At 49.5% G+C, this 16,846-nt stretch overlaps 1 protein-coding gene across 1 annotated transcript; it reads left to right on the top strand.

The window, feature by feature from the left end:
- The first annotated feature begins 11,630 nt into the window (after positions 1 to 11,630).
- Positions 11,631 to 13,190, top strand: LOC136472234 (uncharacterized). Its single transcript, XM_066469962.1, has 4 exons — positions 11,631 to 11,781; positions 11,866 to 12,255; positions 12,334 to 12,567; positions 12,897 to 13,190. The coding sequence occupies exons 1-4, from the start codon at positions 11,650 to 11,652 to the stop codon at positions 13,080 to 13,082; spliced, it is 942 nt and encodes a 313-aa protein (XP_066326059.1). The 5' UTR covers positions 11,631 to 11,649; the 3' UTR covers positions 13,083 to 13,190.
- Positions 13,191 to 16,846: the final 3,656 nt, after the last annotated feature.

Genomic DNA, 16,846 nt, shown 5'->3' with positions numbered 1-16,846 from the left:
TCATATAAGCTGAGTCAACGTTCAGTCAAAATTCCGTATGGTATTAAACCATACAACGCTTAATGTTACGTACCATAGAGTTTTATTTGATTTATTAAATATTATATGGGCCTAGCTTATACTATATCGAACAGCTTTTTGCTACAGTCCAGTGTCAGGTACAATGGACGTATTGCTCCCGTGTTCAGTTCGCGAAAAGTTTTCCCAAAAAGTGCTATAATACCCATCACATCGAATCTTGCGATACGTGCATGGAGCATTAAATGTAGACGAAAAAAAAACTAATTGCACAGTTTGATTAGAAATTGCGAGACGAACGTTTTGAGCCTAATTAGTCCATGATTGAACATTAATTACTAAATAAAAACGAAAGTGCTACAGTAGCCAAATTTCTAACTTTTCGCGAACTAAACACGGGCCAAAGTATCAAGAAGAGTTTTCATCTCGTAGTCCTCTACCACAAGGCTCGTAAGTGCTGGCACGTCCTCCAATACTCTCAGTTTTGGGCAAATCCTGATGGTGAGCTTTTGCAGTCTGGGCGTACGGCGTACCAACTATCCTAGTTAGCTTTGGGCTCAAACAAATTTCTAGTTCAACAAGAGGTGAAAAATTCTCGATAGATTCCAGCAGCGGAGCACCGGTAATGACTATCGTCTCAATGCCCTTGCATGGTAGGAAAGGCCGGGAGGAAGGCTCCTCAATTTGCACCTCTTAACAAGAAGCACCTCCAATGCTGGCATGGCTTGCATATCATTCCACTCCCATTCGCGCCATTCCACCATTCCCTCCAAGACCAGCTCCTGCAGTCTGGGAAATGCATATTCTAGACCGCGACGATGCAGAAATTCAGGCCTATCATGCCTGATGAGTGGGGCTTTGTTGATTTCCAGGCGCTCTAAATAGCTCATCTGACACAAGCCATCATGCAGCTAGCCAGGTTCTGCAGCGACATATACCTCATGCTTGCATAATGCGCCGCTTTTGGCGCCCACAACCAATTCGGTAACCGACGTCCAATGTATCCCTCCATTACTAGAGTCCCTAAGCAGGGTGGAGGGGTCAAGTGCTCGTATACCTCCTGGATTAGCTGCTGCTCCTCCTCCAAATTGGATGCATTTGAAGATCTTGTTGTGCTGCCTCTGTAGTTCAATTGCAAAGAACTAAGGTGTTTCTTGCTGCTAATCAGGGCCTTCGCAGCTAAATGGCTAGCATCCACCTTTTCTATTCCTTCAAGCCTCAGGCTCCTTAGCTGAGATAGAGGCGCTAGCTCTTCCAAACTGCACCAGTCCTGGTCCTTGTCAGTGTGTACTGGAAACCCAAAAAGTGACCTCAAATTTGTTAAACTACCGAAAGCCCTGGGCACGACATCAACACTTGATCCAACCAAGTCCAGGGATCTTAGTTGCCTTAGCTTTATAATATTGTCTGGAAGCTGGACAAACCTTTTACAGTTGACAATTCCAATGTACTGCAGGAACTTCATTCGATCTATGTCGTCTGGTAGCCTAGATATATCCGAGTCATACAAGTACAGGTACCTCAGATGCTTAAGCTGGCACAGCGAGCTTACCAACCTATCGGAGTCTGAAAGCCTTACTATGTGCAGTACCCGTAGACTGGAAAAACTACTCTGTGAATCACTAGAATTGAAGTTGATTTTGCAATTTATGATCAATACTCTTAGTGATACCAGCTTCTGTAAAGCAGCCCATTCTACTGGTATTGATTCAGTTAATTCTATAGACAAACGCCGTAATAAATTTGATTGACCACCAATGCTCTCAATTTGCTGCTCCCTCCGAACCACCAACGCTTCTTCACGAGCCATATACTCAGCAAAGGAGCGGACCACATTGTGCATGCCGAGTGTTGTCACGAGATATATATGTGATATATGTTTGTATGAATGTATTTGTCATGATGGAACGCAAAAAAAAAAATTATTTGCCGTTTTGGGTCACTTTGCCGAGTGTTGCACTCGGCAAAGGACCCCTTTGCCGAGCGCAATGGTCAAAACACTCGGCAAAGCTGGCAAAATGGGCGACCAGAAAACAGATTTTCCAGCTTTGCCGAGTGCTATGACTATAACACTCGGCAAAGAAATTTAAAAAAAAAAAATTTTAAACTTTGCCGAGTGCCTGGAGTGGTGGCACTCGGCAAAGAAAATTTCCAAAAAAAATAAAAGCTCTTTGCCGAGTGTCTGCCGGGTTGACGCTCGGCAAATAATTTTTAAAAAAAAAAATAAAAAATCTTTGCCGAGTGCCTGGAGGCTTGGCACTCGGCAAAGAAAATTTCCAAAAAAAATAAAAGCTCTTTGCCGAGTGTCTGCCGGGTTGACGCTCGGCAAATAATTTTTAAAAAAAAATAAAAAATCTTTGCCGAGTGCCTGGAGGCTTGGCACTCGGCAAAGAAAATTTTCAAAAAAAAAATAAAAGCTCTTTGCCGAGTGCCTTCCGGGTTGGCGCTCGGCAAAGAATTTTTTAAAAAAAATTTAAAAAAATCTTTGCCGAGTGCCGGCAGGGTTGACACTCGGCAAAGTGACCGTCAACGGAACCGGCGCCGTGACGGTCGCTTTTCTTTGCCGAGTGTTTCCGGGGCACTCGGCAAAGCCTTTGCCGAGTGCCCGATAAAATACACTCGGCAAAGAGTGCTTTGCCGATCAATTTTTTGCCGTGTGTGCTTTGCCGAGTGCCACACTCGGCAAAGGCTTTGCCGAGTGCAATATAGCCTTTGCCGAGTGCCTCAGGCACTCGGCAAAGAACCTGAATCCAGTAGTGATGTATCCAGTAAGAGAATATTTTTCTGTAGATTCCATAAAATTCCACTCTATCAGCGTCCGGTAGTATCCTATTGCTATGTCTTCTAGGTCATATTCAAGTGGTAAACGTGAAATAGGGGTAATAAATCCTTCACTGACCCACATTTCAGTAATTGTTCTCTCTATAATTTTTTGACCTCTAGGAAACAGTGAGCAGTATAGAAAGCACTGCTTTAACTGAGGAGACAAGTGCTCGTAGCTCAAGTAAAGCTGGTTATCTAGTTCTTGAGGCAGTCCGGTCATCGACCATGCAAGCGTGTTTTAAACACTATTCCACTCATCCTCACTTGGGTATCTCGTGCTTACAAGTCCCCCCACCACTTTAATTGCAAGTGGTAAGCCATCACACTCTTCAAGAATTTCCATCCCAATATTTTTCAGCTGGTCAATTCCGACTACCTGCCAAATATTAATTTAAGGCATCTGTATTTCTGAAACTAAATACTTGCTCATGTACATTAATTACTTAATTAGGTAAGCCTCTGTAACAATGAGTTACTCTCAGGAATTTAATGATCCAAATGGACTATATTATAAGCATTTTGCATAAGTCCATTCAAATATCATATTTCTGTGGAATTTCTAGATTGGAAACAGGACCTAAAACTTAAATCTGGGTCTTGGGTGTACAAGCTAGGTGGTGTTCTAGTGGTTACTTTCAATGTTCACATTGAGGTTGCTGTTAGTTTCAAAGGCAACAACCTCAATAAAACAAAATTTTATTGTAGGATATCATGACTTAGTGGTATTAATTGTAGGATACCGTAATAGTAGATCTTCTTGGGAAGACATTATACCAAATTATTGTTATTTCTGAAAACACCATGTGCATTGAAATATTTCACCACACGTGTGTGAACGAGACCAGCCCACCTCGACTATCATCTGCCGATGTCGCACTGCACTAACGCATCATTAAAACGAGTAACCACGGTGACAAGAGAGGAGAGGAAGAACAAATCTGACTGGTGGGCTTAAGGGTATTCCCGACCATTCACTTCATTTGTCGCTCCTATTATTGACCATTCACTCTATTTCTAGTTGTTACTTGCTTAATGTACTTTCCTAGAATTGAATTGCTTACTTGCCACTGTAGGTTGCAAGCACCACTAGCTAAGAAGTATCATTATTAGGGAATTTTTTGTGTTTCTAATCAAAATTTGCCTAGTGTCTTTGGTTTTTAGTTATCATCATCTATTCACCCCATCTAGACAGTTCCTAGATCCTTGCTTTCACCAGCATACATAGAGATGTTGGTAGGCACCTAGAAGTGTGCTAGGAATAGGGCATTGCGAACCTGTGTCCCAAATGCCCTCGTGCTATAGGTGATCCGAGATTGGTCTTCGTTCATTGTCGTCGCAGTGGTCTCATGACAGCCACGGTGCTTATATCATAGCATCTCTCAGAGTTTCTTAAAAGAGCCACAGCCGACGAGCGTCGCTCTCCGCTAATCGCAGCCCCCTCGGGCGCTCGGGGATGCCAAGACCCTCTCCGCCAGTCGTAGCCCCCGACGGTCCTGACGGCAGACCTGCCACTTGGCTACCGCCACCGCTCGTCAAGGCCCACTCAACCCTTGCTGGCAACTATGGACACACCGGAGCTATCGACCTCTATGCCCACCTACCTGCGGTAGCAGCTCCCTCCAGGGCGGTGAAGGCCCGATGAGGCCTCTGGGACAGCGCTCTCCTCACCACCCCACCCTCTGCCGACACCCGGGGGACCCAATAGGCACGGGCCTCAGGGCACGTGGCCCTAGGGAGCCTCCGGCGCTCCGCCGACGAGGGTGTCGGCGTCCACCACCTCGGCTGCACCGCTGGCCCTGGTCCCCTTGACCTCTTCTTCGTCCACCTTGCTCGCCCAGATCTACTTGTCCTAGGGACTAGGTCACCGGCCGACGCGGTGAGCCCCGTGCCCTATGATCCGAGCCCTCCGGGCGGTGGATCTGAGGCCCTTGGCGTTGAGGAAGGTGACCCCAATCGGCGGCCAGCCCGGCGTGGCAGGCAGCCACGAGCGGCCCTGCTCTGAGCTCGCCGTCCTCGCTCTCTCCCTTAGCCTCCCCTTTCACCCAAGGAGGAGTGCGGTGGGGCATCGCATGGCTCGTTGCTGAGAGGATGGTCTTCTTGACGTCTATGATGCGTAGCAGTCGCCGATTGCCTCCTCATCTCCCTACCTAGCTTGACACGGTTCATAGAGAGTAGCAGCTAGCCGCGGAATACGCCAACGTTGCCTGCGAGAGCCCAGTCGCGCTCCACCGTCATCGGGATACACGCGTGGCGCTGAGCCGAGACAGGCAGCCAGATTGGCAGTGGTGGTGGGCGACACAAGTGGCCCATGTATCGTCGGCCACGCCCATGGCTCATTCATGGGTTTCCGTCCATGGCAGGAGCGCAGACGTCAGGGCCAACTAGGTTGCACGTGACTACACGCGGCGTGTGCTGGCCCTTCAAAGGCTCGGGCTACAACCTATCTTCGGCAGCCGCAAGCGCTTCTCCACTCTGACGCTGACTGGCGTGAGGTCATGTCGCAAGGGCTGTTAGGCGGCTGCGACGGGGCATGATTTGCCTGTTTGGTGAACCGTTGACCCTTCACACGCATACCGACATACCTACAGGGGGAGTGCGTCAACCACCTCTCTTCCTCGCACTAGGTGGCGACCTGCAGGTTAACCACCTTTCTTCCTCGCACTGGGTGGCGACCTGCAGGTTGCCCTAGCACTGCCTGCGATATAGGGGTATTTGCTGGAGGTGGTGCCACCCGCGTTATAAAAAATAAGGGCTATTTACTGGAGGTGGTGCCATTTTTTGGAATAATAAATTAAGGCAGCCCATTTGACTCTAAAATGGATATTGATGGAGTTGCTCTTATCAATTTATAATACTAGCGAATTCAGTTGATAATGTTTAACCTTTGTTCACAAATACTTGCTCAGATTCAAAACAAATGAATTTTTAGAGTTGTCCTCAAGTTTTACTAAATTTGTAGGAACATCAATATTTTTTATATCAAATTAGTATTACTAGATAAATCATGAAATATATTCTCATAATCTACTTATTTGATATATATAATAAATTTTGTTATTCTTCACTATAGTGTTGGCCAGACGTAAGATAGTGTGATTTAGAATTTAGAGTTATTCTAGGAGTTAATTTATTTTGGAATGGAGGAAATAGGCCAGTCTAAGTGGGTTTTATCTCCCAGTTTCCAACACTCCCAAATGTTGGAAACAGTGCTAAAGCATGTGAAACTTTTATAATCTCTCTTAATAGATACAGTACCATGTCAGCATATCTAATACCCAGGGAACTCTATGAAACTCCCATTGAGATTTTTTTTGCGAAGGGAAGGGGGACTTATATTAAATCTTGCTTCAGTACATCCCCAAATTACACATGAAAAAAATCTGAACTAAAAAATATATAATATTATGTCAATCTTCTTCTTTCCCAATGGCTTCCCTTGAACGCCGGAGCCAAAGTACAGTCCTTATGCCGAATCCAACGACCAACTCCAAAACATTGGACACGCCACAAGATCCAATCCAACGCTTCGGAACCAGTCCAAAACACATCTAAATCCCTAAAAGAATATCGACAGTTGCATCGTCGGGTACGACATAGGCTGCAGAATCATCACCCAGAGACCTTGAATTTCTCTCCACGACCATCGACAATGAGATCAATGATCCAGAGCCGCTGTCCTCTTAGGGGCTCCTAGAAGCACCCCTCCCCTTGCAAATAAAGGTCACAAATTGGTCGCCTGCCGATGAAATCGACGCCTACAACGACGATCTCGTCGTGGCAATCACCGAAGTCATCGCATGAAACATGATGCCGACCGAAAATCATCTGATTTCGCTGAAAGATTTATTGGACTAAACCCTAATCAACTAGTAGATAGAAAAACTGCGAAAAAAAGGATGGGTCCGGCCCCTCCCCGTCTTGTCCCTGGTAGATGCACCGAAGAGGAAGGAGAGGGGCCCTAGGTGTGGCGGCGGCGGCAGAGCGAGGAGCGGAGGCGGCGGCTCTACCTAGGCGGCAGCCACTACGGGAAAACCGGCCTTTCCCGAGAGCCTAAATAGTTGCCGAGCGCAAAACAAAGGGCTCTCAGCAAAGAACTGATTTGCCGAGAGCACCTCTCGACAAAGTAAAACTCTGGGCAAAGGTTAACTTTGCCAAGAGCACGGCTCACGGCAAACAAAAATGCTCGGCAAACTTGTCCTTTGCCGAGAGCTGCGCTCTCAGCAAATAAGAACTCACGGCAAACATAACATTTGCCGAGAGCCGGCCTCTCGGCAAAGAAGTCCGCACGGCAATAGGCTTCCAGCGTTATTTAGGCTTACGGCGTTAATTATTTGCCGAGAGCCGCTCTCGGCAAAGTGACCTATTTGCCGAGAGCCATGTGTGGCTCTCGGCAAAGGGTGCTTATTATTTCATGTGTTTCTCTTCTCCTCGCTTTTGTCCAAAAATATTATTATTTTTTTTTATTTTGGGCGCTCTAAACTTTTTTCTCTATACACATACTATAGGTTCTACTCAATATTAAAATTTTGTGTATTTTTGTAATTATTTGCTATATCTATTTAATTAATTGCATTTCAAGCAGTTTTTTTAATCACGGGTAAAAATTAAAATTTGAACGACGAGTGATTTAAACACGGGAAATAATTAAGTATAAATTGATATTCATGCTATTTATGCATTATTGAGGCCAAATAACATCTTGTTGACGTTTTTTTCACCTTTTATTTTACGAATCGAATACCACGAAAATGTCGCCGAACGATTTAAAAATTCTTAAAAAACGGAAACGAAGTCGAAAAATTGTGATATTTGCAATAAAGTCATGGTACCACACTTGGAGGCCGTGGTAAAAATTTGAAAAAGTTTCGCACAAGCGGTGGCGTCTGATTCTTACAATCTGAAACATCTCCGAATATGTTTCATAGAGTTGAGAAGGATCCATTAGGATTTTCAAACAATGTCACGCGTGAATTAGGTTTTGGACTTCCAAACTTTTTCTATAGTCATTAGAAAGCATAAATTGTAACACGTCAAAATTTCGTAATTTTTGGGAGCTGTTTGCTATTTTTTAATTCTTTTTTACAAATTATTTGCCGAGAGCATATGGGTTTTGCTCTCAGCAAAGAACCTTTGCCGAGAGCTCTCTGGTTAGCTCTCGGCTCTAATTTCTTTTTTTTACCTGGCCTGCATCAAGGGTTTGCCGAGCGCCCCTAGAAGCTCTCGGCAAAGAGTTATTTTTTAAAAAAAAAATCATTTTGAAAAAAAATATTTAAAAAAACCTTTCTTTGCCGAGAGTGGCTCTCAGCAAAGATTTATTAGGTTTTGCCGAGAGCAGCTCTCGGCAAAGGATTAAAATTTTTTTCCATTTATTTTGAAAAAAATCTGGGCGGAGTAAAAAAAGAAATTTTTTTTGCTGCTGCAGTTATTTAAATAAGAAATAAGTATATTTTTCAAAAAAAATGTTTGCCGAGATCCGGATCGGCCTGGTGCTCGGCAAAGATGGGATGTTTGCCGAGAGCCGCCGTGATCTGGCTCTCGGCAAAGTGGGCCTCCAGGTTATTTAAATTTTTTTGCTGCTGCAGTTATTTAAATAAGAAATAAATAATTTTTTCAAAAAAAAATGTTTGCGAGAGCCGGATCGGCCTGGCTCTCGATAAAGGCGGGATGTTTGCCGAGAGCCGCCGTGATCTGGCTCTCGGCAAAAGTGGGCCTCCAGGTCTTATCCAACGCGCCCGCGACACAAAGGCTATCCAACCGCCACAGGCCCGCGCTCACTGCTGCCCGCCGCCACCACGCCCGCGCTCACTCTGCTGCTCGCCGACGCCGCTCGTGGAGCTCGCCGCCGCCGCCGTGCAGTCGCCGCTGCCCGCCTACGCCGTCCAGCCGCCGCAGAACGCCGCCCGCGTCAGGCCGCCGCAGAGGCTGACGACTGGCAGCGCGAAGCTGGATGGCGCGGGACAACCCCGCCGCACGGCAGGAGTGCAGTGACCGGACCCGGAAGGAAGAAGGCCAGAGCACGGTCGCCGCGATGGATGGCGCGGCCGAAACGACGCGGGCCCGCGCTCGTGAGCCGCCCGGCAGCACGCGCCTGCCCGCCCGGCCGACAGCGGCAGCCCCTCACCGCCACGGCCACACCGCAACGCTCCCCTGCGATTCGCGCCCCGGCCGCGCCCGCCCTCCCCAGCCGCGTCCGCCCGCCCACGCCCTAGCCGCATCCCCCCGGCCGCCGCAGCCCCGCCCCCGCCGGCGTCCGCCCGTCTCCGCTCTACGTGCCCGGCGCCCTAGGTATTGCAATCTTGTATTTCTTGGTAGTGGTAGTGGTAGTGGTAGTGGTGGGGTGGTGGTGGAGTGGTGGTGGATTGGTGGAGTGGTGGCGGTGGTGCTGGGGTGGTGGAGGTCATGGTGGTGGTGTTGGGGTGGTGTTGAAGTGGTGGTGGAGGTTTCGGCGGAGGTTTCAGCGGTGGTGTGCCGATGGCGTTTCGACGTTTGGGATTGTCGATTGTTGTTTATGTTGGAATTGTATATGTGCATGCCGGCCATCGTGCCGTTGAGATATATATGCTTGCCGGCCATCGTGTCGTTTGTTTCTTGCAGGTTTTGGAGACCTCACCCTGCAGGGGAGGTGCTGCCGAAATTTTGAATTGATGGTCTTGTGTCCTTTTGATTTTCAGAGAAGATCCCGTCGGAGGCTAGCCAGAGTACCTCGTCTTCCTTGACGTTGCGGGTCTGCCCGCACCGCGTCGCCTCGCCACTGCACCGACCCGCCACGGCCCCGCTAGCCTGACTTCACCGCCACCTAAGGTATAACCACTATTTCTTTGTCCTGGGCATGTATCTCCATGTAACCCAGTTAGGCGTCTCCCGTTCGAAAGAGATAGGGTTACAAATATGCAGATCTTTGCATATCTATAACCGTATTTGTTTTGAATTGTCCACGTTTTTTTGGACAGCCCGAGGATGCGTAGATGGTGTTAGTTTCCATGGTCTGCTCCGATCCGAGACAGAGTTTCGACAGTACCTTCCTGTTGTTCTCCGGATACACAATCTCCCTGTCCGGACGTGTATTTGGAGAACAGCGGGGAGGTGCTGCCGAATTTCTGTCTTGGATAGGACTAGACCATGGGAACTAACCCCATCTATGCATCCTCAGGTGGGATTAGGACCTATCCTTACCTATTAGATGGTAGGAACGACGTGTAGATGCAAGTCCATGGTCATATTTATTACTTGGTGATATATATGTTAGAGGATGGATGACCGTGAGTGGATGTACTCGGGCCGCCGGAGCACCCGTGAGATTACCAGAGAATGGGTCGTCAGGACCGAGGCTTTCATCGAGCAAGCATTTGACCAGGCTCCCGGAGCGGTTGCCGTTTTTTGTCCTTGCACCAACTGTAAGAACAGAAAGAGGCAGACAAAGGAGGTGATGACTTCACATCTTGCTAGGAATGGATTTACGAAAAACTATACCCAGTGGACCCACCACGGTGAAGCCGATCATGTGAGAGAGGAGGTGGTGAGACCACGTGTCGAGGATTATAATGCTGATGCCGGGGTAGCAGATTGGTTAGATGACTTTCACGAAGCACACTTCCAGCTAATCCGATCTTATTGTTTATGTCGTGTAGGTGATTGTGCAAAGATGGCGGGCCGCAGAGCTTTGCGGCAGCTCAGGTCGCTTTACGACACGGGGAGCGGTACACCAGCGCCCTCAGGTGAAGCTGAGGGGTCGGCACCGCCTTAAGGGAGGAGGAGGAGGAGGAGGGCGGCCGGGAGGAGGCCTAGGGCGCCACCGCCTCAGCCTGTAGCAGCACCAGCACCAGAGCCCGAGGAGGAGCTGGAGGAGGAGCAGGTGGACGAGCAGGCTCAGCAGGGAGAGGCCGAGCTGCAGGCCGAGCACGAGGCCGAGCAGCTGGACGAGCACGAGGCCGAGCAGCTGGACAAGCAGGAGCAGCGGCAGGACGAGCAGGAGGCCGAGGTAGGAGGTTCCAGTTCCACCGCAACCTCGGGTGTCTACCAACGAGGTGCGGCGAGACTACCTGATCGGCCGATACCTGAGGCTCTACGCCCGGTCATTCGACCCGTTGGGCAAAAGTACGTAACTTTTATATTTTTTGCTACTACATATGATAGAATCACAATGGAAACTAACAGTTTTTTCTTAATCACTTACGCAGGTCTTGGAAGGTCGTGGTCCCAGGTGCTCACAAAAGGTTGCCCAATGGCATCATGGGTCTTCTCTGCAGGGAACACTTCCTAGGCTTGGTTACCCACGCCGGAGCGCGAGAGCTGGCCTACACGTACGAGCACTACGTCAGCGCCCCTGATGCGGAGGACGAGACGGGCCACACGTACGACAGCGTGGCGGAGCGGGTTATGACCGAGTTTTGGGTAAGTCTTCCTCCCACTACTTTGCTCAATACATTGCATTCGCCAGAGTTTGTTGAACCAGTGTATTGATACATCTTTTCTATATGCAGGACTTCTTTAGATGCGCCGAGGGCTACGAGGAGAGGGCGACCAAGGCGTTGGCCAAATCTTTTAGATGCCGCATCTCAGACATGCATTACGAGGCGCGGCTCCAGGCCATCATCGATTACTGTGCCGTCTACGAGGCTCGGAAGGTGAAGAAAGAAGATGCAAGATTAATGCATCTGACCAAAGAGCAGTACCTGAAGGTAAATATACAACATCAATATTGATTTCTTCTGAGATTGGGTAGCTTGAATTGTTCTTATATCTGTCAATGTACTTGATGTCGTACAGGTGCCTCCTAGCTGGTGCGCCAATAAAACGCGGGCCTGGAAGATGATGGTCGACAGGTGGGTGAGTGCCGATTGGGCGGATAACCACACCGTCCTCCGGGAACGGCGTTTGCTGATGCCAGGTGTATCACACCACCAGGGCAACCTTAACATCCACGAATACGGGGCAAGATGGGTACGTGACTTGGTGTAGCTTCAATTATTCTTTCAGACGCTTATTCCTGCATGATTTGTAACCGTCTTGTTGTTTTTGTCGCAGTCGGCTGCACATCAAAACCAGCCATGCGGAGAGCTCAAGTCATGGGTTCTGGCCCACAAGGGTAAGGCGACAGACGAAATCGACTGGAACCCGGACGACCCAGCCGAGTCCTTCACCAACGAGAGCATCCCCGAGCGCATCAGTCAGTACACCGAGGCGGCAAGGACGGTCCATGGGGCAGACTGGGATCCGCACACCGCGGACATTGACGGCGACATCGTCATGAGGGTGGGAGGAGGCAAGAAGCATGGGCGGTACCTCATCGGCAACAGCACGCTCGACCCGCACAGCACTCCCACTCTCTCACAGGTCCGGGCAAGCAGCACGAGCGGTAGCGTGCCCATACGCCCAAGGCAGGACACTTCGACGCATCGTGTGGCAGCACTACAGGTTATTTCTGTTTTATTCGTCGTTCTTTGGTTTTACATTCCTCAAAACTGCTTGTAACAATGCGGTGAAAAATTACAGGCCCAGGTGCTTGCGCTCCAGGAGCATAAGGCAAGGATGGAGGAAGAGCGACAGAGGGAGCGGGAGGCCGAGCGACAGAGGATGGAGGCCGAGCGACAAAGGTTGGAGGCCGAGCGGACGAGGTTTGACGCCTTGGCTCAGTACGTGGCAAGTCTTGGCGTCACGATGGGTCGTCCAGCGCCACCAGAGCTGTTCGCTCCTCCACCGCCTTACCCATACCCACCTTACCCATCCGTGAGTTCAACTTCTCTAACAAAAGCTCTTTACTGTGCATGTCGGCCATCGTGCCGTTGATATGTGATGGGAGGCCTTCGTGCCGTTCATATATATGTGTGCCGGCCATCTCGCCGTTGATATGTGGTGGACGGCCATCGTGCCGTTAGTTTTCTTGCAGGTTTTGGAAACCCCACCGTGCAGGGGAGGTGCTGCCGAAATTTTGATGTGTCTAGGCTTAGATTTCAATTTTATACCTAGTTCTGCAAATATTGACTTGTGTACGCTTAGATTACAATTATATGCCTTAGTATTACTATAATTACTAATTTTTCTTCTCCTTTGTGCAGAATCAATCGGCGGGTTCGAATGAGGGGCCTCAGCAGCCGCTGTCGGGAGGGTCGTGGCACGCGCCGTATCCACCACTTCCGCCGCATCAGCAGCCGTCGGGAGCGTCGGGGTACCAGCAGTATCCACCGCCGCAGCAGCAGCAGCCGCCGGAGGGAGGGTCGAGGGACTGGGATGCTTGGGGGTGAGCTTGTTGCTCTTCATAATGTATTGTCGTGCACTTTGTGAGATGAACTGTTGGATTTGAGATGTTAAGATGGATTATGTGAGACATGTGATGTGGATGGCATATTTGTTAAATATGTGATATTTGTGATATATATGATGTGTTATATTTGTGAAATATGTGATGTTGAAGCTGGAAATATAAAAAAAAATAAAAAAAATGCTCTCTGGACTCTTTGCCGAGAGCTAATATTTGCCGAGAGCCCAACTAACTGGGCTCTCGACAAAGAGTAAGATTTGCCGAGCACCTAACTCTCAGCAAATATGACTTTTTGCCGAGAGCATATTCTAGGGCTCTCAGCAAAGCTTTCCTTTGCGGAGAGCTGGCTCTCGGCAAACCTTTCCTTTGCCGAGCGCTGGCTCTCAGCAAAGAAGTTTTTTTTTAAACCACCTCAGCCCCATAATCTATTTTATTTTTTTTTTTTAAATTCTTTGCCGAGAGTTGCTCTCGGCAAAGAAGTGTATGGGACGACCGTTACGGGCGGGTTGCCGTTACAGCGGTGATATTTTGCCGAGAGTTAGGTTTTGCTGAGAGTTTTTATTTTGCTCTCGGCAAAGAGTTTGCCGAGAGGGGCTCTCGGCAAATAAACCTTTGCCGGGAGACCTTTTGCCGACCGCTCTTTGCCGAGAGCAGCTCTCGGCAAATGATCTGCCGAGAGTGAAATCCTCTTTGCCGAGAGCTTCGGGCTCTCGGCAAAGGAGGGGAATCCGGTTGTGAGCAGCGGTTCGGTACAAGGCGGAGCCGTCCCATTGAGATTGGCCTTATTAAAATTGAAAGGGAATGACCATTTGTACTGCTGTGTTCTATAGCGTCTTTTATTTTAAACAAGACACCATTTGTACCACAAAAGTATTAGATCGATACTTTGCATGGTAAGATAAGATAGTCGCCATCAGCTAATGATGTGAATGAACAAAATAAAAGCAAAAAATTGATGATCTTATAACAGGAGAAAACCATTTTTTCATTTTCCTGCTACTGCTTGCGCTAGCTAGCTTGGCCGGATGGAGATGCATGGTGCCACCTGCGTTTTCATTCACACGCGGCGGTTTTTAGCAAGGCACCGCCGGATGAACTCGCTGTCGTCCATTGGCTGCTGGTGCCGTTGGTGCCTGCTCTCGCCCGAGAGCTCGCCGTCGGAATCGTCGCTGTAGTCGTGCTTATTGGTGATTTTGTCCTTAGGCGCGACGGACACCCTGTCCAGCTGCATGACACCGACGTCGCAGCGGATGGCGAGGCAGTCGTCCTTGAGCAGGACCTCGCGCCGCCTCTCCAGCTCCTCCCTCGTGATGAACTCCCGGTGGCCACACGCAGACGACCCTTCTGAAAAATGCGGGCACGTCTCCTGGCGGCTGGCACGTGATCTCCATCGCAGGGAGCTCGTACGCGGCGTTGCCGGCGAGGTTGAGCAGGCTGAACTTGTACTGCGCCCGCACGCGATAACTGTCGTAACCGGCGCAGTGGAGCCGGAGGTAGAGGGAGCTGGAGTCCGAGTAGTCCTTGGAGATGTCAACGCCGTTCGGGTAGTTCTCGATGAACCAATGGCGCCCGCCGACGGGGAAGCAGCAGCAAGACAAATTTTAGGGGGCTGATTTTTCACATAACTCCGACTGCTGCTCGATCTTAAGTTTCAGCTCCACATACACCATAGAACCTTGCCTAAAAATTCATGGAGCTCCAGAAGGGCTCCACTACTCCGATATCGGTAGGGGGCTTGAGCCCCCCCCCCCCCCCCCCCCCCCCGCGTTGGATCCGCCCCTGCAGGGAAGGAATCAGATGTGATGCGTTCGCCGGGGACCGTCATGGTCCACGAGTAGCCATCTACGCGGAACACCTGGAACCCTCTCGCCGCCTTGGCGATGATGCCTGAAGCGGAGCGCGCCGGCTGGCCGACACCGCCGGTGGCGTACAACAGCGGCGCCGCCGCTGACATCACTACAGCAGACGCGTGCTTTGCCGAGTGCAATTGCACTCGGCAAAGATGGCTTTGCACTCGGCAAAGCCTCTGCCGAGTGCTGCACTCGGCAAAGAGCTGTCGGCATATCCCTTCACGGCAAATGCTTCTTTGCCGAGTGCCGCATGTCGGGCACACGGCAAAGGATTTCCCGAGTGCCACGACGGCACTCGGCAAAGAAAAGCCGCCATGACGGCCAGGTCACGATGACGGCCCCTTTGCCGAGTGCCACGCGTCGGCACTCGGCAAAGAAATGTGTTTTTTATTTTATTTTTTTAAAATGCTTTGCCGAGTGCCTGCATCTGGCACTCGGCAAAGCTTGTTTTCTTTTTTTTGGATTTTCTTTGCCGAGTGCTGTAGGTAGGCACTCGGCAAAGCAGTTTTTTTTTAATTTTCTTTGCCGAGTGCCTTGACCATGGCACTCGGCAAAGCTGGGAAGCTTAGTGTCCCAGATTTCCAGCTTTACCGAGTGTCAAAAAATTCAATTTTTTTGGTTTTTAGTCTTCCATTGTTGCAAACAAGATATACATCACACACACACACACACACACACATATATATATATATATATATATATATATAACACAACTATATATCACACAAATATATATATATATAATACAAATGTATATCACAATCCACCACAAACACAAACATAGCATACAAGTATCACAATCTTGACTCCCAAGTCCAAAGTCCAAACACACAAGCATAGTTCACAAAGTTCACAAGTGCATTATATCACAACGGCTGCCATTTGAAGCTCACGGCGACGGTCCGGGTTGGGATGGCCCAACGTGCGATCCCGACGACCCTCCGAGGTGGTTCGACGCCGCCCCCGCTTGATGCTGCATAAAATAGAAGAGATTGCACGTGAGCGACAAGAGAAGAGATAAATATGTAAGATAAATATCCGCCACTACCACCACCACCACCACATCACCGTCATCACCAACACTTCACCACCACCACCACCACCACCACCACACCACCACCACATCACCACCATGACCACCACCACCACCACACCACCACCACCACCATGAGCACCACAACACCGTGACCACCACCACACCACCATGACCACCACACCACCACCACCACCACCACTAGGTTTCTCTAGGTTTCACTAGGTTTCTCTAAGTTTCAGCATAGAAAGTAAAACTTCGTACTTATACTCACCGGGGTAGAATCAGGACGTTGTGGAGGTAGATCTAGAGCAAGCAGCGTCTGTGGGATCGCCCAACCTTATTGTTGGCCAATTTGCTGCATGAACTTGATCATCTCGGCCATCTGCCGCTGATCTTGCTCCCGCTGGGCCTCCAAAGCCTGTAGCCTCTGCCGCTCGGCCTCCCGCTCGGCCTACAGTTCCTGCACCTGGGCCTGCAGCATTTGACCCCAATGTTTCAATAATGCATAGGTAAGGTATGTAAAAGTCAAAGAACGATGAATGAAACATGAATGCTTACCTAGAGCGCCGACACCGCGGTCGGCCGTTGGCGTATGGGCACGCTTGAGCTCGTGCTCGCTGCTCGGAGCTGGTGGAGAGGAGGAGTAGAGGCCGTGTCGAGGACGCCATCGCCAATCCAGAACCGCCCATGCTTCTTGCCTTGCCCCACCCTCATCACGAGCTGAGGATCAAGGCGCTCCTCGGTTCTCGGATCGTAGCCCGGCCCATGGACTGACCTTGCCGCCTCTGTGTACGAAGAAAGGCAGGTGTGGACGCTGGAGTTGGTGTACGCCTCAAGTAGGGCATCTGGGTCGTACTCGAT

This window comes from Miscanthus floridulus, chromosome 8 (genome assembly GCF_019320115.1).
Source record: "Miscanthus floridulus cultivar M001 chromosome 8, ASM1932011v1, whole genome shotgun sequence".
NCBI classification, from domain to species: Eukaryota; Viridiplantae; Streptophyta; class Magnoliopsida; order Poales; family Poaceae; genus Miscanthus; species Miscanthus floridulus.
Note: the sequence above shows the minus strand (reverse complement) of the source record. Positions and strands in the feature narration are given on the sequence as shown.